Genomic DNA, 24,222 nt, shown 5'->3' with positions numbered 1-24,222 from the left:
ACACACACACACACACACACACACACACACACACACACACACACACAGTGGAATCTTATTCGGACCTAAAAAGGAAGGAAATTCTGATATATCCTACAACACGGATGAACCTTGAGGGCATCACACAAAGTGAAAGAGACCAGTCTCAAAAAGACAAGGGCTGTATGATTCGATGTATATGAAGTACTTAGAGTAGACAAAATCAGAGACAGAAAGAATGGAGGTTGCCAGGGGCTGGAGGGAGTTGTTGTTAAATGGGTAAAAGGAGTTACAGTTTTACAAAATGAAGAGTTATGGAGATGGATGGTGGCAATAACCGCACAACATTATGAATGTATTGAATATCACTTAATTATACATTTTAAATGGCTCAGATGGTATATTTCATCGCAATAAAAAAAATGGGGAGAAAAGGGGAGAGTACCCATAAGGGTATAAGAATTAAATGAGATAGGGGCACCTGAGTGGCTCAGTCCGTTAAGTGTCCGACTTTGGTTCAGGTCATGATCTCACGATTCAGGAGTTCGAGCCCCGCATCGGGCTCTATGCTGACAGCTAGGAGCCCGGAGCCTGCTTCGGATTCTGTCTCCCCCTCTCTCTGCCCCTCCCCGGCTCATGCTCTGTCTCCGTCTCTGTCTCTGTCTCTCTCTCTCCATCTCCCTAAAATAAACATTAAAAAACAAAACTTTTTTTTAAAGAATTGAGATAATGTATGTAAAATGTAACGTAAGATGCCGGAATCTGGCACAGTGTCCAATAAACGGTAGCCATTATCATCATTCCCTGAAGAAGTCAAAGCCTCTCTGTCCTCTGGGACACCGCCTGGACAGTTTCCAAGGCCTAGAATACAACTGTCCACCCGGTCCACCTACTAAATGCCAACATATTCTCCAAGATGGAACTCCTTCTTCCAGAAGGTGAGCCAGGGTAAGGCCAGTGCCTACCACCTGTGCACTTCACCCCCCAGGCTTTCCACAAGGCCTGGTATGAAATTGTTTGGGGACATATACATAAATGATTGCTAGTATATATATAAGCTGCAATACTGATCATTAGGCTTCAGTACTACCCACAATAGCAAAATAAAAGCAAACGTGTTACCTATTTTAACTTATGACTGCTATCCTTCATTTACATGCTTGGAGCTAATATTTTTTAAATACAGGTAATATCTTAATCGGCTCTATAGAGAGTATTTCATTTTATCCTTACTCATAACAACCCTCTGAGGAAGGTACTACCATTCTATAGATGAAGAAACTGAGGCACAGATAGGTACTTACTTGTTTCTTTCTTTCTCTCTCTTTCTTTCTTTCTTTCTTTCTTTCTTTCTTTCTTTCTTTCTTTCTTCCTTCCTTCCTTCCTTCCTTCCTTCCTTCCTTCTTCCTTCCCTTCTTCCTTCCTTCCTTCCTTCCTTCCTTCCTTCCTTCCTTCCTTCAAGTAAATTCTACACCCAACGTGGGGCTCAAACTCAGGCCCCTGAGATCAAGAGTCACACACTTTACTGACTGAGCCAGGTGCACACCCCTTAGTATATTGTTTTCTTTTTTTTGTTGTTTTGTTTTGTTTTTTGGTATATTTATTTCTAATGAAAACAAATCAAGGAAAGGAAAAGTACACGAATGCGAATGCCCCCATAGTCCACTGAATGGAATACATTCTAAGGGTGCTTGCAATTTCCTTGCTACTAAGAAAACTAAGATCTCTTTGAGATCTCCCCACCAATTCACAGGTTAGAAGACTAGATATTCCATACTCTGGCCTCACCGTGGGAACGAAACGTGGGGAAAAGGGATACAGTCAATTTTAGAACTTTTCAAGTCACACTAGGGATGCCAGGACCCCCATGTGAACCCGGGAAGTACCAGAATCAGATGTTCCTCAAAGCTTCCTCAGGCAAATCTGCAACCCTGGCCACTCACACAGACATCAGCTTGGTGTGAGGTCATAGCCTGGCACAGACCTAGCACTTGAGTGAATTATAACAAGGCTCTGGGGGCAGTGGCAGTGCTTCCATGACCCACACTTGCAGGGCTTAGAAATTCTCAAGTCACAGGGAAGTACCTCCCTAAGTCTCATAGCTGGGATTTTCTCATCTGGAATCTTATTTTCCCAGGGAAACAAAACATACAACTGCCCATCCAGTCCAGAGTGACGAGCACAAGCTGAGGGCACCAGCTTGTCTCAGAGCTTCTAAGCCCTCTATTTCGGCAGGACACAATGCTTTCTATTCTTGTTAACAAGAATGTGTGATTTATTCATGTGGGTACACACAAGACAAATTACTCAGTACGTACACCACAGCCCGTGAACAGAGTGGAGAAAGAAAACCAGAGCATTCAAGAAATCTGATAAAACTTAAAAATATATCCATAAGGGGCGCCTGGGTGGCTCAGTCTATGAAGCGTCTGACTCTTGGTTTCAGCTCAGGTCATGATCTTGCAGTTCATAGGATCGAGCCCTGAGATGGGCTCTGCGCTGACAGCACAGAGCCTGCTTGGGATATTCTCTCTCCCTCTCTCTCTCTCTCAAAATAAATAAACTTAAAAAAAAAACACACAATAAATCCATAAAATTAGCAAAAAACCATTAACGATGCATTTATATAAAAACTAACGGAATATGGGCCACCTGGGTGGCTCAGTCAGTTGGGCATCCGACTCTTGATTTTGGCTCAGGTCATGATCTCACAGTTTCATGGGTTCAAGCCCCACACTGGGCTCTGTGCTGACCACCGCAGCCTGCTTAAGATTCTCCCTCTCTCTCTGCCCTTGCCCCAGCTTGAGCTCTGTCTCTCTCAAAATAAAGAAATAAACTTAAAAAACACACACACACACACACAAAAACCGAATGGAACATGCCATTCATAAAATGTAATATTCTTCACTCCTTTTTAATTTCCTGCAATAAGGCTTTGGCACTACGACTTAAACCAACATCACCCTCTACTTGTTCAAATACAAAAGTGCTCTCTGCCTCATGTTTCTTTGCTGACTACTCCCAGGCATCTCTAATACTAGTTTATTATTAAGATCTACTGACAATCATTTATATCCCCAGATGAAATAAAAAGTTGGTAAAAGTCCCAAGACCACAGGGACACATGATCAAAGATGTGAACTGGCAGAAATTCACGTGAAATCTACTCCGGCTTTTTAATTTAAATGCTAATTCATTCAGTTAATAAACACACTGAGGAGGAGCAAATATTCTCAGCAATACATGTCATTCATTTAACAGTAATTATTGTATGCCTCCTCTAGGCCAGGGGTTAGGGGATCAACAGTGAACAAAAAAAAGGTCTCTGAGTCTCATGAGTTCACATTCAAGTAAAGAAACAAATCGCAAATTTCAGATGGTGATATGTGCTATTAAGAAAAATCAGTGCTGTGAAGGAGAACAAACAGGGCACTTATTCAATGCGAACAAGTTTATTTAAAAAAAAAAGATACATTAATTTCAAACTTTATGGAGGAACTAGGCAATGCATATGAGTGGCAGGAATAAGAACAGAGGCCAAAGAGAAGGGTAAAAATGTGAGGGGGAGAAAGGAAAAGAAAGGAACAAGAGCTGAAAGAGAGAAACAGATGTGTCAGGAACAATGGCCTATTGTGCCTATTACAGGGAAGCATGTGTTTTGTTTTGTTTTGTTTTGTTTGATTCATGGGTTCAATATATTAGGTCAAACCATATTAGAAACCACCTATCCTACCGCGCACACAAAATAGATATTTTAAAACCAAAATTAACAGGGAACTGCGAAGGGTAGGGGAAAGGTAATCGTAAGTAAATATAGCTCTTCCTACAGGACGAAATCATAGGAGACTTTTCTGTTGAGGCACTGCCCAAGCTTCAGAGTAAGAGATCCTTGAAGGGCAGTTTGGGGTTTTTTTTTGTTTGCTTGTTTTGTTTTGTTTTAAAAACTGTCTAAAGTACAAGCTTATGTGCTCTTTAACTCAGACGTATTACCTCTAAGCTAAACACGAGCAATGAAAATACTCATTCTTTAGCAAACCAGTGAGAAGAGAACAAAACACTTGAGGTCTAAGGCAGCCAGAGAAGAGCTCACAAAGGGAGCTGTCCATTCACCCTGGCTTCCCTTCCGTCTCGGTCAAGCCAGAGCATGACAGAACCAAGATCCAGCTGAAAGCCCACTGTTGGCCCTTCTTCCCTGCCTGCATCTGCTATAAAACCTATCTTACCGCAGGCCGCCGCTCTGAGTCTCCACCTCTGTTCTGCAGGACCAGGAAGCAAGCAGCCAAAGAGGTTTAGAGTTCCATAACCTCACTGCCTACGGGAATAGGAACCGACACTCACGACAGAGTGTGTGCATCTGCACCGTCTCAAAGATCTCTCAGACTAAAGCCTCCCCAAGTGCTTTGGTGCTTCATCCCTCTTACGCCCTTTCTCTAAGTCCCCCTGCTAAAGGGACTGTGCCCTGCAGATCTGAACTCAGTTTCTTCTGCAAAATTAAAGCCTCCTTCTCAACTGCATGATCATTCTCAAACAATTCAACCATGTAAGCAGAAAAGCAACCAAAATCACGATCTTTGCTCTCATTGGTCTCTCTCCTGCCACCCCCGTGATCAGTTATGAGTCTTGTTACTTTTTACTTCCAAGTTCTGATCAATGAATCACCCCTTAACCACATTCTAACCTTGGAGTCCTCTTTGCAAGAAATGGAATAAGGCAAAGTTAACCATTTGGAGAGAAAGGTGAAGAAAACAGCATTTACTGGGTTCCTACTACAAATCTGGCACTGTTCTAGCCTAGAGGAGGTGGGAATTACTGTCTCCATCTTCTAAATGGGGAACAAAGTCTGAAGTTGCTCAAATATACTCATTGCTTTCTGGTCTAACAGTGCAGGCGTTCACTGCTCCACACTCACAGTACCGTCGGCTTCCTCAACTCCTGATCTGTTCTTTATAAAACACTGCCAGAACAATCATACCAAGGCAAATGAAATGCCTTCTGCTTCTCCATTTGCCCACTGACTGGCCCGGAACCCAGTAAATATTTGTTGCTTAAAACCATCCCATGATTCTACACCAACCTAGAACTAATGAGCCCTAGAGGCAGAAAGTAACAAGATTTTTAAGACAGCCTGTGTGGAATATGCAGAATGCATGTGAAAAAGCCAAAGGCAACTCAAAAGCCTTTAAGACAAAGCGGAATTTCTCTAAGACATTGCACAATTCTGACTCCACCTAAACCACCCTTCTTCAGGGAGGAGGGATGCTGACTTCAGAATAGCTGCGTTCTAACCCCTGCTCCTCCACACCTAGCTTCTTAACCTCTCCACGCTTCAGTGTCCTGCTCTACAAAAGTTCAACTGGGCCTCTGTTCAAATTCCCCCACCCTCCCAGCCTATCCAAGTCCAGGTCATTCTCCAAAGGTCAGGTGAAAGCCCATTTTCCTTGCAAACTCTCGCTGGATGACCTCAGCCCATCACGGCACTTACTTGCTTTATAACAGCTCTACAGCAGAAGGAGCCTGAGTCACTCATTTTAACTTTTATCTGTAATCGTGTATCACTGTGCCCCCATTTAACTGTTTCACCCCTGTATCCCCCACCCCACCCCCAGTGTCCCACCTCATGAATGACAGTGACGCTACTCACTGCCTCAGGTGATCCTGAGCAGCACAACAATATCAATACCAACAGTGATTACGACTACCGTCTGCTGACTGTGGAAGTGCCAGGCACCGGGCTAAGTATCTTATTACTTCACTATCCTTCAATCTTCCTAATCCTTTTAGGTAAATCTGTTTTGGGTTTGTTTTTTTTTTTTTTTAATCTCCATTTCATAGTGAAGGAAGCGAGCCTACCCAAAGCTACAAAAGTAGAGGATGGGGGTGAAGGGCGAGAGTTGGTAATTTCCAACTCAGCTGTCTGCCTCCCCCTCTTAACTACTGCCATCATACTGTGTAATACTTCCTGTGGCTTGGTTCTTATTTATTTATTTATTTATTTATTTATTTATTTATTTAGAGGAAGAGAGAGAGAGAGAGAGAGCACGCGTCTAAGCTGGGGAGGGGCAGAGAGAGAGGGAGAGAGAGAATTCCAAGCAGGCTCCATGCTGTCTGCACAGAGCCCAACTCAGGGCTGGATCCCAGGAACTGGGAGATCATCACCTGAGCTGAGATCAAGAATTGGACACGTAACCCACTGAGCTACCCACGCACCTCCTGTATTGTGGCCATATGATACCCACGGTTACATCTTCGCCCCTAAATGTGAGCTGTTTACAATCACAAAAACTGTATTTCTTGGCTCACTTACAGAATAACTCATTCTTCAGTGGTTCGTACTCAAGCCTTTACTTAGACTAACTCGCAGTCTTAATAACTCTGTGAGGGGCGCCTGGGTGGCTCAGTCGGTTGGGCAGTCGACTTCGGCTCAGGTCATGATCTCCCGGTCCATGAGTTCGAGCCCCGCGTCGGGCTCTGTGCTGACAGCTCAGAGCCTGGAGCCTGTTTCAGATTCTGTGTCTCCCTCTCTCTGACCCTCCCCCATTCATGCTCTGTCTCTATCTCAAAAATAAATAAACATTAAAAAAAAATTTAAATAACTCTGTGAGATAGTAATAATTACTATTGTCCATTTACAAATGAGGAAACAAGAGGGCGAGAGGGTTAAACAACTTGCCCCAAATCACACAGCTGGTAAGTAAATTCAAGGGTGAAGTGACAGCTTTGATCTAGTAAGTAGTACTCCACTTATTAACTTATTCTCAACAATTTTTATTAAGCACTGGAAAACCTAGAAAGGGGCAGGAGATACAGCAATGAATAAACCAGAAAGCATCTCTGTTCTCATGGTGCTTACCATCTTAAATCTCTTTCAACATTTTCATTCAATGGGCACAATCTTAAATCCTCTTAAATTTTCCATACAAAAATATCAAATCTGGATAATAAGAATTAGTATCAAAGAGCGAGCATGGGGCTTGAAGCCAGAAAACCTGAGTTAAGTTTCCAACTTTGCTACTTATTAGAAACTTCGTCATTTATTAGACCCTGGACCAATTCATTCACCTGCCTCCCCGTTTCACTACCGGTGTGAGATAATGTATTAAGTTGCGCACCGAGCGCAGTGCCTGGCACTTAGTACACGCTCAATAAATTAGCTTCCGTCTTTCCCCTCCCCTCCATGCAGTGACTTCATAATCTGTGTCGTCACTGAGCACATGTTAACAGGCTCCGCGTAGTTACATGGAGAACCAAGAAGTGTCCAATCTCTTATTTCCCTGGGCTATTCTCATTCCAGATCACTATGTCTCCAATTTCAGGGCGCAGATTACTCTGATGCCAATAAATCAGATAATCAAATAAATACAACTCGGGAATGACAGCAACTCCCGTGAGGGCCTGTCGGTGTCTATAAAACGCTCCCCATGACCTTCTTTAGAAGACACTTGTCTCGGCAGGACAGCATTGTGACCCTGACCCGGCTCCACTCCCTGTGCGGGAGATGCGGCCCCCGAGGAGAATTTCCAGCCTCTGGCAAGAGGTTGTGCCCTGCAGACCGCTTTTTACTCGATGAGCTCGGCACCTCTCCTGCCACCTGCCAGCCCGACCGTCCCCTATTCCCTCGGGGCTGAGACTCCTCCCCTCCCACCTCGCGCGGACGCCCAGGGTCCTGCGGCCGGGGACCCCGCCGCCCGAGTGACCCCCCGCCCGGCTCGGGCAGCTCGCCTTGGCCGGAGGGGCTGGACCAGGCCGGTCGGCCTGACCTCCCCAGGGGCTTCCCTCCCGCTCTCCTGGTCAGCGGGGCCTGGAGCCGGCCGCTCCGCTCCGGGAGGGGCCTGCAGGGGCGAGAGGCTTCTCACCTATCTTCACGACCGCATCCGCCATGCACCGGTCCCACTTCCTGCCGAGCTCAGAGTCCGACATGTTCCCCACCCGCAGCTCCCACTTTCCTTAAGGTCGGGCCCCGCGCTTCGATTCCAGGCAAGTCTCGCGAGAGCCGGCCTCGGCCTCCAGGCCCGGAAGGCCGGCTCCGGCCTGCCACATATCGCGAGATAACCTGAATGCTTCCGCCCCTTCCGGGTTGGTTTTTTTTTTTTTTTCCACTTGGTCGTCAAGGTGACGGGTTGCCTGGAGGCCCGAGGTGACCCTGACCTTGGAGCCGCGCCTACCTGAGGGCTGGGAGGCTGACAGGCTTCCCAGGCTGCATCCCGAGCCCTGTCGGGAAGGCCCTTCCTCCGCACCAGCTCCCGACGTCGGCCCTGGAATTTCCCAGGGCAAGTGAGGGCACAGCGCTTGGTTTCTTCATTCACTTTTTCTACTCCTTCATTCACTGTTTATTGCAGTGGGAGTCCCGCCTGCACCACTAACACGGAGACTGTTCTGGCATAGGTCACCTAGGCCAGATCGAACGGATGCTTTGGAACCTTTCTCTATACAGCACTGGGCACAACTGCGCCCTCCTTCCTGGTCCTCCTTGTCTGCGTCTTCTCCTTATTCATTCGGACTCCCAGGTTCTGCTCCGGACTCTCCTCTTTAGGTGTCCTTCCAGCTTCTTCTCTGCCAGCTGCTTAAAGAGTGTTGGTTCCAAGAAGCACATCCGTCAACCTTAATGTCTACATACTCTCCCTGAGAATTGCAACCACTGTCAAATTCTGTTTCCGGATCAAACGTCCACCACAAGCCTCCTTTTCATAATTCAGCCTCCTTGCTGGTGTCGTTGGTTTTAGACTTTCTTTCCCTTTTGCACCCCCCATCCTACCACAAATACAAATTTGACCATATTAGTCCTCTGATTCGAAGCTGTCAATGACATCTATTCACCTGCTGAATATATCCAAGACTCAAGAAGTTCATTCTAGGAAGCCTACATTAAAACCTTAGAGTCACCCTTCATCTACTAATAGAGCTTAGAACTCCCTCTGTTTTCTTATTATCAAAGCAGCTTGCCTACCCTATAGAATTCTCTACATGCTATTGAAACATCCTTTCTCTCTCTCTCTCTCTCTCTCTCTTTTTTTTTTTTTTTTTTTTGAGTTTATTTTGAGAAGGAGTGCAAGCTGGGGAGGGGCAGAGGGAGAGAGAGAGAGAGAATGAATCCCAAACAGACTGCAGCTGTCAGCATGGAGCCCCACTCGGGGCTCAATGCCACGAACTGTGAGATCATGACCTGAGCCAAAATGAAGAGTGGGACACTTCACTGACTGAGCCACCCAGGTGCCCCAAAACATCTCTTTATAGATGTTTGTGTCTGCCAGTAAAACTAGAAGCTCATTAAGGGCCTGAGCTGCCCCTCTCCATCTGCACACTCCCTGTTCAGAGCACAATGCCATGGGCAGTAGGATCTTCTATGAAGTGCTTGGTAAACTGAATTGAATTCATTCACCCATTAATTTATTCATTTATTCTTGGCAACTTTAACAGCAGAACTGCTGTACCAGTCCTTGCTGTGACAAAGCCCCTTCCTTCAGGAAGCCTTCCTCCATGACCACTTCTCTAACTCTCATCCGAGCTACATATCAGATTGTGTTGCAATTCTTTGTTTATCTCTTGACTGTGAGCTCTTTGGGAAAGAGGGCTGTGTCATTTCTGTATCCACAATGCCTAGCAGAGGGCCTGATATATATTGCATTCTCAATAAATGCTTTTTGAATGGATGTAAGAATGAATAAATGTATAAATGAATGACTGATTGATTGAATGAATTAGAGTAAAAAACTCTTGCGGCACCTGGCTGGCTCAGTCAATCAAGCCTACAAGTCTTGATCTCAGGATCATGAGTTCAGGTCCCAACATTGGGTATGGAGCCTAGTTAACCAAACAAACAAACAATAAAAAACAAAACCAAAAAACCCTCTCTGTTCCGGGGAAATTTTATAGTATAGCATTCGTGTTGAAAAAGAAAAAAAAAAAAAAAAAAAGGGCGCCTGGGTGGCGCAGTCGGTTAAGCGGCCGACTTCAGCCAGGTCACGATCTCGCGGTCCGTGAGTTCGAGCCCCGCGTCGGGCTCTGGGCTGATGGCTCGGAGCCTGGAGCCTGTTTCCGATTCTGTGTCTCCCTCTCTCTCTGCCCCTCCCCCGTTCATGCTCTGTCTCTCTCTGTCCCAAAAATAAATAAAAACGTTGAAAAAGAAAAAAAAATTTTTTTTAAAAAAAAGAAAAAAAAATTAACTTCACTAAATACCTATGATCTGTCACAAATAGCACCAGGCATCTCATATAATTTCATTTATCCTCACAGCAGGTCGAAATGACTACTTTCATTTTCCCAAATTTGGAAACTGAGTCTCAGAGAAGAAATGTGGGAGATTCACAAGGCTGTGCATTGTGTACATTTAGAAACTGACAGAGGCATTTTTATTGGATTCAAGAGAGTTGTAAACTTTTGTAGAAGGCAGAGAGCAACTTACAAAAGCAATCAGAGGCAGATGGTATAGCCTGAATTCTGGAGTCAGGCTGTCTGAGTTCAGATCCCAGCTTTGCTGTTTCCTAGCCTTCTATCCATTACTCTCTCTTTCCACGGTTCCTTTACCAACACAATATTTCGTTCACTGCTGTAGCCCCACCCCTAGAACATTATCTGACACATTTGCTTGATAAATACATGTTGGTTGAATGAATAAAATAAATAAAAAGTCTGGAGTTTTTATAGCTCTTGGAGAACAAAGACCAATACAAGTGTGGAACATACATATTTTTTTAAAAAGCAATACATTCATTATAAGCAAGCATATTTGAAATGATTAAAAGTAGATTCCCTGGGTGAAATGAGCCTAGGTGGCTCAGTCAGTTAAATGTCCAACTCTTGGTTTCAGCTCAGGTCGTGATCTCACAGTCCGTGAGATGGAGTCCCGCATCGGGCTCTGAGCTGACCGTGAGGAGCCTGCTGGGATTCTCTCTCTGTCCCACCCCCCCTCTCTCCCAAAATAAATAAATAAACATTAAAAAAAAATAAATTTCCCAATGCTGGAGAAGGGGGGTACAAACATGGAACAGGATAACCCTTGCAAGAACTCTTTGCTATTGGATTAGAATTGAATGTGTCAGAATGAACTCATGTTTAATTTAATAGAGAAAGATATAAATGTGTGTGTGTGTGTGTGTGTGTGTGTGTGTGTGTGTGTTTCCTGATCTTGTCTGCTGAGAGAGCCTAAAAGCAACAACACACATCAGTAGCAATAAGCAAGCCAAGCTCTTGGCTTCTAAATACCATTCTCGGGGCACCTGGGTGGCTCAGTCAGTTAAGCATCATGCTCTGGATTTCGGCTCAGATCATGAGCTCTTCGTTCATGGGTTCGAGCCCCACTTCAGGCTCTGCACTGACAGTACAGAGCCTGCTTGGGAAAACAAACAAACAAACAAACAAATAAATACCATTCTGTACTTAAGGGACCTAGGACTCCTTAGAAAACTGACTAAGACTCCAGGGCTGGAGCAGGGAAAATATGAGATGATCCTGGAACAACATCTTGTTTCACAAACACAAAGTAAGGAGGTCTTCAAAGGGTAACAACGTCATGACAAAATGTTTTAATAACTACAAACTACAAGTGCTTGGTTCCTAACGGGCACTCGGCTAGGACTCCTCCCAACCATATGAAACAAGTTTCCCAAAGATGAAGTTTGTACTTCAGATGGGTAAAGACAGTGTCTTAGAATAAAGTGATTTCACAGCAAGAGAGTCAGCATCTTTTTACACTGAATAGAAGACAAATAAAAAAAGTGAAAACTGTCACTTAGGCACACTAGATTTCACCCTCAACTGGTTTCTCAACTAAACATAAGCTCTTTGTTTAGTTTACTAGGTTGTAAATCCAGCTTCATTAACAACGCGGATTAGAATATTTTACAGCACAGCACCTGCATAAATAAAGGTCCTTTTTAGATTCCAGTAGGTTTTTTTTCAATTCCCCTGTAATTAAAAGTGAACTTTCTTACAAGGAGATTCACACGCTTTTGTTTCAAGTCTCCCCTCTCCAAGAGGGGTTGGTTTTGCCCCTTTAAAAGGTGATGTGTCCAGAGCTCAACAGCACAGCTACTAAGTAGCTTCTTTGTCTAGTTCCAAAGCCCAGGAGCTCTTCCCCCATATTTTACATGTGTTTGTGTGGAATGTAACAAGCACACAGAAAAGTGCTGAAAGCATAAATGCCATGTAACAAATAAACTGTTGTAAAAGGAACATTCTAGCACCTCAGAAGCCAACTCCTGGGTGAGCCCTTTGCCAGATCACATCCCTTACCTCCCTGCAAGCATAGGACTATCCTCACTTGTACGTCATTCATTACCTTGCTTTTCTTTAAGTGTTGTCATCTGATCCTACATCCTTAAAACACACGGTTTAATTTTGCCTAGTTTGGAACTTGATATAAACGGAATCTTGCTTTATGGTATTGGCTTCTTTTGTTCATTAGTATGCTTTAAGATTCATCTGTGTGTTTTTTTTTTTAACGTTTATTTATTTTGGGGACAGAGAGAGACAGAGCATGAGCAGGGGAGGGTCAGAGAGAAAGGGAGACACAGAATCCGAAACAGGCTCCAGGCTCTGAGCTGTCAGCCCAGAGCCCCACGCGGGGCTCAAACTCACGGACCGCGAGATCATGACCTGAGCCGAAGTCGGACGCCCAACCAACTGAGCCACCCAGGTGCCCTGAGATTCATCTGTGTTGTGTGTACATAATTGATTCATTACTCACGGACCGCGAGATCATGACCTGAGCCGAAGTCGGACGCCCAACCAACTGAGCCACCCAGGTGCCCTGAGATTCATCTGTGTTGTGTGTACATAATTGATTCATTACTATACAGTATTCCATTATATTCTACGGAAAACACGATAGTCCAACCCCTTTGAGATACAGCAAAAGCAGCTCCATGGATAGTTAGTTGTTTCCACTTGGGGATTATTACCAAAAAAGCATCTTATTCTTGCACATGTGTCCTGATGCGCACTGTCATATTTTTGTAGCACATGTAACCAAGGAAGGCACTAGAGTGTGCTTATCTCCAGCTTTATGAGACACTGACACCTTTATCCCAAAGTGATCGCACCGGTTTCCATCCTCCCCAAAAGTTGATTTGTGATTACACTCTAAAATTGTTGCCCATCTTGTAGGTGTGCAGCGACATCTCACTGGGACAATCCTTGCTTCTTCAAGTGATGAAGCTACTCAATCATGTGTTCTGAACACATACTATAGCAGGAGTGGGGGGTTCAAACGGCATGAAAGGGTCCCAGAAAGAGGAGAAGATGACAAAGACATTTTGCAAACTTAATGCTTTGCAAAGAAGCAGGTGGGGTGTCCCAGTGGCTCGGGCCATTAAGCATCCAACTCTTGGTTTGGGCTCAGGTCATGATCTCATGGTTCATGTGTTTGAGCCCCAGGTCAGGCAGCTTTTAGTTTTAAAGTTTTAAATAAACTTTTTAAAAAAGAAAAAGAAGAAAGAAGCAGGTGTACTGTACCGTCCCCCCAAATTCATGTCCTTCCTGAAACCTCAGGATACAACCTTATTTGGAAATAGGGTCACTGAAGATGTTACTAGTTAAGATTAGATCATAAAGGGAACCCTAAATCCAAAATGACTAGTGTCCTCATAAGAGGAGAAGAAATATGCGGCTGACTAGGTGGCTCAGTCAGTTAAGCATCTGACTTCAGCTCAGGCCATGATCTCGAAGTTCATGGGTTCCAGCCCCCGCATCAGGCTCTGTGCTGACAGCTCAGAGCCTGGAGCCTGCTTCGGATTCTGTGTCTCCCTCTGTCTCTCGGCCTCTCCCACACTTGCGCTCTCTTTCTCTCTCTCTCTCTCTCTCTCTCTCTCAGAAATAAATAAACATTAAAAACAAGAAAAGAGGAGAAGAAATACGGACACAAACAGACACGGGGACGATGGCCGAGTGATGATGAAGGCAGAGATTGGACTTATGTGGCAGCAAGCCAAGGGACGCCAAGGACTGCTAGCCATCACTGGAAACTGGAAGACAGGCATGGAATCTTCTCCCTCTGAGCCACCAAGAAGAAGCCAACCCTGCAGACACCTTGATTTTGGACTTCTAGCCTCTAGCACTGAGAATAAAGTGCTGTTGTTTTAAGCCACCCAGTCTGAGATACTTTGTTACGGTAACTGCGAGAAACTAAGCTCACGGGGAACGCACTAGACAGGAAATCACGAGCTGGCTCCCAGTCTATGCCGCTGGAAGTCGCGAGCTGGATCCCAGTCTACGCTGCCACTGATTGGTCGTTGTGTACATACATGTGGCAGCTCTCACCAAATGGGCCCCCCCATCAGCTCTCCCTTCTTCCTTTTGTTGGTGGACATAATGCTGGTAATGGCTCCCGCTGTTACTAATTCCAAGGTATTAAACTCCCCTCCGTGTCCCACTGTGAGCGTACCCCATGTTTCCTACCAGGACCCTGGCTGCTAATCCCATGAGAGATCCTTGCTTTGCCTCCATTCACTCTCTGGCCCCATCACCCTCTCTGTTTCCTTTCTAGTGCATATCAAAACTTGCAAACGACGGGGTGCCTGGGTGGCTCAGTTGGTTAAGCGTCTCCAACTCCTGGCTTCGGCTCAGTCATGATCTCATGTTTTTGTGGGTTTCAAGCCCCACATCGGGCTCCGTGCCGGCAGTGCAGAGCCTGCTTGGGATTCTCTCTCTCTGCCTCTCCCCCACTTGCACTGTCTCTGTCTCTCCCCAAAATAAACAAATTTACATTTTTAAAAATTGCAAACATCTTCTTTGTTCATTTACTCCTCTCCTCTCCCTCCCCTGCCCTATTTGTCCCACCAGACCTTAAGTTCCACGAAAGCAGGGATTTCATTGTCACTATATCCCTAGTGCGTCACATAGTGTCTGATAACATTGAAGGCATTTAATTAATATTTCTTGAAATAATGGAGGAGGAGCAGGAATGATGTTTTTTCCCTTTTTTACATCTCTAGCACTAGCCACACCAGGTACTAAGTGGTGCTTAATTGATGCTCTGTGCCCTCACATAGCCCTGCCTTGGAGGCCAGAGGGTCTTGGGTGGGACCTGGCTCAAGAGTAACAACCAGAACAGACTTAAGTGTAGCTTTTTTTTTTTTAATTTCTTTTTTAACATTTATTTATTTTTGAGACAGAGAGAGAGAGAGAGAGAGAGAGAGCATGAACAGGGGAGGGGCAGAGAAAGAGGGAGACACAGAATCTGAAACAGGCTCCAGGCTCTGAGCTGTCAGCACAGAGCCCGACGCAGGGCTCGAACCCACAGACCGCGAGATCATGACCTGAGCCGAAGTCGGATGCTTAATCGACTGAGCCACTCAGGAGCCCCAAGTATAGCTTTGCAGTCAGTAGGTGTTTGGATTAACCTCGGAGAAAGTTGGAGTCTAAGGGAATGCTTGGAAAAATACATTGAAAGGTGCATTTACCTGCATTTGAAGGTACACGCTCAAGGGGCGTGGAAAGGGACTTGTGAGAGAGTGTGAATTGGAGACAGATACCATCACTGAATTCGTTTGGATTTAAGTGTGCGAGCTTGAGAATAACAGTTGGTGCTACACATAATCGTTATAGCTCGAGTGTTGATATCTCAAGGGCCAACCAAACCCATGGATTTGTCCATAGGACAGCTCCCCTGGCTAACTTAATATCAAATTAGCTTTGATTTTTGTCTGGATTAGATGCACTCAGCCACGATGAGGTTACCAGCTATCACTTGTCTGTTCCATTTGGTTAATAAAAAATGTGGGATTTCTTAGTCAACACAACTCGTTTGGTAGAGAAAATATTTCTGAATATGGGATCCAAGGAAGGGAAAAGGCATTCTCGGCAGAAAATATGTTGGGTAACCTCCTCTTTATTTCTCTTCTGACTCACAGCCAAAGGTGGGGTGTCTTAGCCCTGACCTGGCACTTAGGTCTGTCTGCTTCTGCTTCTAATGTTACACCTTTATGGGAATGTAAGTCAGTATAGCCACTGAAAAAAACAGGATGGAGGTTCCTTAAAAAATTAAAAATAGAGGGGCACCTGGGTCGCTCAGTCAGTTGAGCATCCAACTTTGGCTCAGGTCATGATCTCGAGGGTTTATGAGTTCAAGCCCCACATCGGGCTCTGCTGAGCCCAGTTCTGCTGACAGCACAGAGCCTGCTTGGGATTCTCTCTCTCCCTCGCTCTCTGCCCCTCCCCCACTCGTGTTCTCTTTCTCTCTCTGTAAAAGTAAATAAAAATAATTTTTTTAAATTAAAAATCGAAATACCATATGATCTAGTCAGTCTGCTACTGGGTATTTACCCAAAGAAAACAGAAACACTAATTTGAAAAGATATATGCACCCCTATGTTTATTGTAGCATATTTGCAAGAGCCAACGCATAGAAGAAACTCAAGTGTCCATCCACAGATGAGTGGATAAAGAAGATGTGATGTATTTATACAATGGGATATGACTCAGTCCCAAAAAAGAATGAGATCTTGCCATTGAAACAACATGGATGGAACTAGAGAGTATTACGCGAAGCGAAATACGTCAGGGAAAGACAAATGCCCTATGATTAGACTTATGTGTGGAATCTAAACAAAACAATGAACAAACAAACAAACAAAAAAGCAGAAACAGACCCATGTGTGCAGAGAACAAACTGGTGGTGGCCAGAGCGCAGGGGTTGGGGGGACGGGCAAAATGAATGAAGGGAATGGGAGAGGCAGAGTTCCAGTTATGGAATGAGTAAATCACAAGAATAAAGGGCAGAGCGCAGGAAATTTAGTCAATGATATTGTCATAGCACTGTATGGTGACAGGTGGTCACACTTCCGGTGAGCATAGATACCATAGCATATAGACTTGTCAAATCACTCTGTTGTACGCCTGAAACTAATGTAACACTGTATGTCAACTATGCTTTAATTTAAAACAATCTAAATGAATACATAAATAAGAAAAAGAAAAGTTATACTTTTACCAGGAGGGTTGATGGATGGGTTTCAGAGGGTCTTTCTACAAATCCTTGTAACTCTACGCAAGTCTTCATGTACGAGGTCATATCTTGTTTTCTCTAAGTCCATAGCTTTCCTCATATTCTCAAAGGGACCCAGGATCCAAAGAAAGTTAAGAACCATTGACTTGGCTCCAAGTACAGGTCTTGAGGAGGACTCCAGTCCCTCCAGCAGAGGGCAGTGGTACCCACAGTCGCTGACCTCCTTGACCTTACAACACTGGTTGTCAAGAGAGCCAAGTGGTTGAGTCAGGTAGGCCTGACCCAAGAGCACCCAGAGAGGACACCAAGCTTCCCGTGTTCTCCCTATTGGGTTGGTTTTGAAATCCCATTTCCAACCCTCAGTTGCCAATCATGGGATATGTAAGCTCTCAAACAGTGGTTCTGGGGAAGACTAGCTTCTCCTATCAACCTCCTGAATGGGCCCAGGAGATTCTTCTCAGGAATACATATTTTTCTCAGCTTTGTTGTGCCTTTGTCAATGCTGGTTTCTCTTGCTTCCTTCGTGGCTATGTTTATACCACCAGAGCAGACAATGACTCAGAGGTCCCAGTTGGAAGAGATTTTTCAATGGAAACTTGAAAAATCCGTCAGTTGGATGACTTTGCCTATAGAATAAACAACTCTCTCCTTTACTTAGCGCTCAAAGCCTTTCAAAAACGGTTCCCCCTTCAATTCTTTCTTTTCATGGGCCTTTCTCCCATATATAAGCTCTCCTTGTTGGCCAAACTATCCCTGCAAATGCTTTGGGCTTTCCACCAAGCTCCTGAAGGGACCATTTCTTCCTTCCTGCTTTCCTATCTTTCCCATCCTTCAGCCCCTTCCTCCATGGAGCCTTCTCCAGCTGAGAAGTAGTGGAACACAAGGTTAGAGTCTCTGAAGGACTGAGGAAGGAAGCCACACAGATAACGGGGAGAGAGTCTTGTAGGCACAGAGAGGAACAAGTACAAAGGCCCTGGTGTAGGAGTCTGCTTGGTCCTGCAAAGACACAGTGTGGCTGGAACAGAGTATGCAAACAGGAGATAAAATTGGAGGTGTGGTAGAAGCAGACATCCCGGGGGCACCTGGGTGGCTTGGTCGGTTAAGCGTCCGACTTCGGCTCAGGTCATGATCTCACGGTCCGTGAGTTCGAGCCCTGCGTCGGGCTCTGTGCTGACAGCTCAGAGCCTGGAGCCTGTTTCAGATTCGGTGTCTCCCTCTCTCTCTGCCCCTCCCCTGTTCATGCTCTGTCTCTCTCTGTCTCAAAAATAAATAAACGTTAAAAAAAATTTTTTTTTAAGCAGACAGCCCAGAACCTCGTAGGCCATGGCAAAGCCTGGTTTTACTCTGAGTGAGACAGGAAGACATTAAAGGCTTGAGGGGAGGAGTAACCATCTCACTTGTGTTTGAAAAGCATCACTCTTACCGCTGTGTTCAGAACAGAATGTTGGGACAAAGACAGAAGCTGAGAGCTGCGATCATCTAAGAATTATGGGAAAGGAGACTTCCGGGTATATTTTGAAGGTAGAGCTGAGAGGATTTGCTAATAGATGGAATGTGGGTTGGAGGAAAAAAGAAAGAGGACTTAGGGAGGGTTGTAAGATTTTGGGAGTGAGCAAGTGGAAAGAGAGGAATCAAAGCTCACACACACACACACACACACACACACACACACCAAAACAGGAAAAAGGATTTTGTGTGGAGGAACAGGTACAGGAATTCGGTTGTGGCTAGCTTAAGTTTGGACTGCCTAGGAGACCCAGTTCATGTGCTGCCCCATATTTCTCCCACCCTCATCCTCCCCACCCCCCTTGACTGCACACTCAAAGGACGTGGCCACCACGGCTAGTGGCCTCCTGCTGAGACTGCTGCCCCAGTCTCTCCCGGTGCAAGGACCGGGCTCCAGCTCGTCTCCATCACGCCTGCTGTACCAGGACCTGCATAAGCACCCCCCACGGGGCCCACATGTCCAGACACTGAGGCTATAGCTCCTCCAAACACTTCAAAGCCTAAAATAATTTCTAAACCAGGGCTGAGAGAGCCGGCATCCAAAAGAGTCCACAAAGGCCGGCACCACAACCCACAAGTGCAGGGGGAAGCTTTTATCACTGAGGGACGAGAGATAAGAAGGAGCCAACAGAAGGATTCTTTTTCCTTCTGCCGGCCAGAAATAAACCTCCTTCCTGAGAGGCAGCACTGAGGTGCTGTGGTCCCTCCCAACACACACACACACACACACACACACACACCCAGCCTCTCTGGAAATGTTCCCGTGTGACTGAGCCACTAGCCGTGTTCTCTTGTGAACATGTGGCTGGCTAGATAACACACTGCCTTGTGTTTGCCTTCCCTCCTTCCCTGCCTCATTTCCCTTTTCCCTCTCTCTCCGCCCTGGGATTACGCTTCTCCTGTAGAGCGGGCCCAAGTGTGAGTGTGGCCTGATTTCTTTTTTTTAATTCTTTCGATGTTTATTTATTTTTGAGAGAGACAGAGACAGAGAGCGTGAGCATGGGAGGGGCAGAGAGAGATAGAGACACAGAATCCAAAGCAGGCTCCAAGCTCCGAGCTGTCGGCACGGAGCCTGACACGGGCTCAAAGTCACGAACCACGAGATCATGACCTGAGCTGAAGCTGGAGGCTCAACCAAGTAAGCCACGCGGGTGCCCCCTCAGTCTCTGATTTCTAAGGCACCGAGGCTCAGCCAACATTCAAGTGGAAATGCAGAGAAAGCAAGGGAGAGGTCGGTGCTGGAGATAAAAATGGGGGCTTCGATGCATGTGTGTGCTTCTCTGAGATCACCTAAGGAACGAGCATCGTCAGAGGAGAAAGGAAGACTGAGCGCTGAGCCCACAGCGCTGTAACATTCAGAGGCTCAGGAGAGGAGGTTGAATCCGTGAACAAGAATCAGAAGGAATGCCCGTGGGTGGGAGGCAATCCAACAGGAATGGTTTCCTGGAAGCCAAATGAAGGGGAAAAAAAAATGCATCAAGAAAGAGAATGTGAAGGACCTGGTTGAAGGGAGACGAAGACCCGACTATTGGATTTTGCACCAAGGGTGGTTCTTTTGGTTACCTTGACAAGGACAGTTTCCTTGGAGGGGTCGGAGCCAAAGACCGAAGACAGTGGGCTTGACCAGGAGGAGACGCGTTGGAAATGTAAGCGTACACAACCTTTTCAACGAGCTCTTCTCTACGGAGGATTAGAGGAAAGGGGTAATAGCGTGAGAGGCGGTGGCGTCCAGAGCAGGTGTTTAGGGTCAGAGAGCGTCCTCGTGTCGGTAGGCAGATGGGAATGACTCAGCCAAAAGGGTGAAACTGGTGGTGTAGACAGAGGATGTGGCCTGGAAGTCCCCCCCGCAGAACCCTGAGGTTTTAGACTCCACGGGGCTGGAAGGAGGAGGTTAGAATGCGAGACATCTGGAATTTCTTCTCCATGGATGCCTGGGTCTCCAGGGCCCAACTTCTAAAGTTGAACGTTTACTTTTTGATGTGGTTAGAGTCCCTGAGCCCGCAATATGTTCCCAAGGGTATTTAATTCAATGGGAATCTGGTGTGCATCTGCGACTAATTAATGCTGATCAAAAACAATTAAATATTAAATGTCAGGGCTGTTACCTGGTTCCTTACTCATACTGGCAAAGAGCTAAATGTAATGATCAAGTCCCGACTGCCGTAGGAACCGAGTTCATGTGAAAATAATGAAAGACCAAGACTGAGCTAATGAAAGAGCAGAATTTGTAACAATATTTGAAGCAACGAAATGCTAAATATCAAGGCCAGGGTATTATGGCTCATGGTTTTCTTCTTGGGCATCTGGGTGTGGAGGGGCCCTGTCTCTGAGAGAAATAAAGGCAGCTCCACTTAGCAACATAGGAAAACCATTTCTAACCGTTCCCCTTGCGTTTGATTAGTCCTATGCTAAGCTCCGCGGACAAAGAAATGCAGAAGAGGAACCCTCTGTCTTCCCAGTCTAGTCTGGTATTTCTGGGAGAATGCTCTGATGTCTACATGGATGCCTGGCCCTTCGTGGGGTGCTTGGCTCTTTCTTCTTTCCTGATCCCTGTGTGATCAGGGGCTGCTGTTTTCTCCTGGTTTAATAAACAATACTTTTGTTTTCATATCCTGTTTTGGAGTGCTTTTTAACGATGGGGGGGGGGGGGGGCGGGCAGAGATGCCCTTACCCTGCCATCTTGAAACTGGCAGCCACCGTGACCCCTGTGGTCCTGGTGAGGGGCGGGGCGCATCCAGCAGCTCTGACAGATGGGCTGCTTCTCACTGGTGGGAGCAGTGTGGGAGATTGCAGCACAAAGACCGAGCAACGACTCGGATCCGTGTGGTTGCTGAGAGCCGGGAGAGTGAGTCAAGCCCAGAGGACCATCCAGCCCAGAGGCGGGTGGATCATGGGAGCCATAGTATGGAGCCAAAACAAAGAAAGTTGAGGACTGAGAAATTTATGAACAAAGAGTAGCAGGGTGGAAAACCAAGGAGGTGGCCTGGAAGGATTCCCGAGACAAATGGGGGATGCTTCTGGTGAGTGGAACTTGCCCCAGCTTGAATACGCTGCCCACATCACCGGAAAGGATCACGGTGGATGGACAATTGGACGTTATCTCCTCCGCGGCCCATCTGAAAATTTCCGAGCGAGCTTCCTCCTCGAGAGCCTGAGGGCTGAGCTGTTATAAACTGTAAAGTGCTCGTTTGATGCTCCGGGGATGGTACCTGACACTTCCAATTCTTGATCTGTAAATTGGGGGCAGGTGTAGTTCCCTCAACCTGCTTTACGGATGCAGGGGGAAGGTTGTATAGATTTTTTTTTTTAAGGTTTATTTAAGTAACCTCTACACCCAACGTGGGGCTCGAACTCACAACCCCGAGATCAAGAGTCGCATGCTCCACCAACTGAGCCAGCCAGGCGTCCCAGCAGGTCGTGTAGATTAATGAGAATTGCAGTCCGACTTTCCCTTTTGGTGATGCAGGATGCTCAGATAGGGACCATTCGTCCTGAGAGCTCAGATACTTCTGTCTTCATCTTGAAGCCAAACGCAGGAGAGGGATACAAGAAGAGAGAAGGAAAAGGGATCTCACAATTGTCTTTAGCATCTTTTGGGTGCAAAGCACTCTCAGTGTGTTGCTTCTTTTATTCTTCTAAGAGCCATCTGGCCTGAGCCTTCTTACCTACCCACTTTTACAGATAAGGGAAGCAGGGGAGGGTGTAGAATTTCAACGCAGGCTCTCTCTGACTCCAAAACTAAGATCTTGCCAGTAGGGCATAGTGGCTGTGGCTCTGGCCGATGCCAAATCTTTTGTTCCTTCCCTACTCTATCTCAGAGAGAGGGACACCGCAAGACGGGAGGAAGATAAGCTGACTCGTGGCTGAACTTGCCTCTGAAATTTATGTCACTCGGATCTTTTGAATAAAAATAATTGACTTTGGCTTTTAATGTGACTAAACATAACAGAGGCTCCCATTCTTTGAATAAATGTAGGTTGAGCCCCTAGTTGGGAGAAGATACTGTGCTAGAATGTTGGACGGTCTGGAAATGTAGAAAATATAGGTGAGTCACATAAAATGTCTTTGACGGGTAAGATTAATTTGAATCGGGACATACTAAAAATGCCCAGTGTTCCGTTTGAACTTTGTCACTGGCATTGACAAGAGAGGCCAGGGCTGGACCTACCAGTCGGAAAGTCACTCCCCTGGAAGTACTGAAATTTCTTTCTTTCTTTTCTTTTCTTTTTTTTTTTTTAGTTTAAATTTTAGTTAGTTAACACACAGCGCAATATTGGTTTCAGGAGCAGCAGTCAGTGATTCATCACTTACATACCACACCCGGTGCTCATTACCAGTGCCCTCGGAAGAAGAGTATTAAGAGGTCAATGATTCTCTTCAGATGTGGCATCTTGAGACAGTGGTGAGAGCAGAGGGCAAAGAGATGAAGAAAATGAGAATTGTTTCATGATACAGAGGAAAAAGGAAGAAAATCGGATGCCTACATCACACCCACCTTTAAAGTGGGCTCCTGGGGCGCCTGGGTGGCTCCGTCGGTTAAGCCCCCAACTCTTGATTTCTGCTCAGGTCATGATCTCATGGTTTGTGCGTTCGAGTCCTGCCTCCGGCTCTGCACTGACAGCATGGAGCCTGCTTAGGATTCTCTCTCTCTACTTCTCTCTCTCTCTCTCTCTCTCTCTGCCCCTCCTCAGCTCTCTCTCTCTCTCAAAATAAATAAACTTTAAGAAAAAAATAAAAACAAAATAAAGTGGACTCTGGAAGGACTAAAGATCCAATTTTGAAAGTAAAAATATATTTTTTGAAAAAACATAATGTAGGAGGATATCTTCACGACCTAAGGAATGAGGACAAATCAGTAAGGAGGGAAATCTATTAATTTGGTCACATCATAATTAAGAGAGTCTGCTCAACAAATGACACTGAGAGCTAACAGACGGATGACGGGCTGAAAAAAAGATATTCACAATATCTAATACGTAACATGTGCGTGGGATACCTGCATACCCGTCCGAGAAAGAGTCTCTGTAGAGGATGCTGTGGTGTCCCCGCAGATCCTGCAATCCTTAGCCAAGGCCCTCACTGCCCCAGCTCAGCCAAAGAGGCGTGCCTCACCCAGGATCAAGTGCCCTCCCAGAAGGCATCTCGCGTGAATGACCGGTCCAGGAGGGAGAATAAATGCCTACCCCCCTTGCTTCGATCAGACAACTCTGAAAATCCACCTCAGATGGGGCGCCTGGGTGGCGCAGTCGGTTAAGCGTCCGACTTCAGCCAGGTCACGATCTCGCGGTCCGGGAGTTCGAGCCCCGCGTCGGGCTCTGGGCTGATGGCTCAGAGCCTGGAGCCTGTTTCCGATTCTGTGTCTCCCTCTCTCTCTGCCCCTCCCCCATTCATGCTCTGTCTCTCTCTGTCCCAAAAAAATAAATAAACTTAAAAAAAAAAATTTTAAAAAGAAAATCCACCTCAGAATTCCCTGCGGTTCTTTTGGGAGCTTCAGAGCTACTTGGTCGCTATTCGGCTTCTCCCTCTGTGCGATGCTGCTTCTCTCACTCGTTTACAGGTATCGTTCCTGAGAGCATCCCCATCACACCCCCTCCCAAAGCTTCTTGCATGCCAACTTCACAGAGGAACGTAACCTATGTCCGTCGATACTGAAAGTGGCTTTAGGAAACAAAGTAAAATGGGATTTCAGAGCTGGATCACCCGCCGGTTGCCTGACCATGAAGACTCTGTCATTGGTGGTTTGCAGAGTACCGGTGACCTCTGGCATGCACGTATGGCACAATTGGGCAAATCGTCAC

General features: G+C 45.9%; 1 protein-coding gene and 1 long non-coding RNA gene across 3 annotated transcripts in view; both read right to left on the bottom strand.

Annotated features, from left to right (window-relative positions):
• The window catches only part of MICOS10 (mitochondrial contact site and cristae organizing system subunit 10), a 34,621-nt gene extending 26,611 nt beyond the window's left edge, over positions 1–8,010 (bottom strand). The window contains exon 1 of one of the 2 annotated variants that reach the window (XM_040463158.1): positions 7,833–8,010. In XM_040463158.1, the coding sequence (XP_040319092.1) occupies positions 7,833–7,896 (64 nt within the window). In that variant the 5' untranslated portion in view covers positions 7,897–8,010. The remainder of the gene's footprint in view (positions 1–7,832) is intronic. The other variant, XM_040463166.1, reaches the window with a different exon arrangement.
• A 15,184-nt stretch (positions 8,011–23,194) lies between these two features.
• On the bottom strand, positions 23,195–24,061 carry LOC121022186 (uncharacterized). The gene is made up of 2 exons (XR_005786853.1): positions 23,884–24,061; positions 23,195–23,643 (listed from the first exon to the last, which is right to left on the bottom strand). It is a non-coding gene; the product is annotated as an uncharacterized LOC121022186 (long non-coding RNA).
• Between the last annotated feature and the right edge of the window lie 161 nt (positions 24,062–24,222).

This window comes from Herpailurus yagouaroundi, unplaced genomic scaffold, assembly GCF_014898765.1.
Source record: "Herpailurus yagouaroundi ecotype Mexico unplaced genomic scaffold, PumYag 77, whole genome shotgun sequence".
Taxonomy (NCBI): Eukaryota; Metazoa; Chordata; class Mammalia; order Carnivora; family Felidae; genus Herpailurus; species Herpailurus yagouaroundi.
The sequence above is the reverse complement of the archived record's forward strand: the minus strand, read 5'-3'. Positions and strand labels throughout refer to the sequence as shown.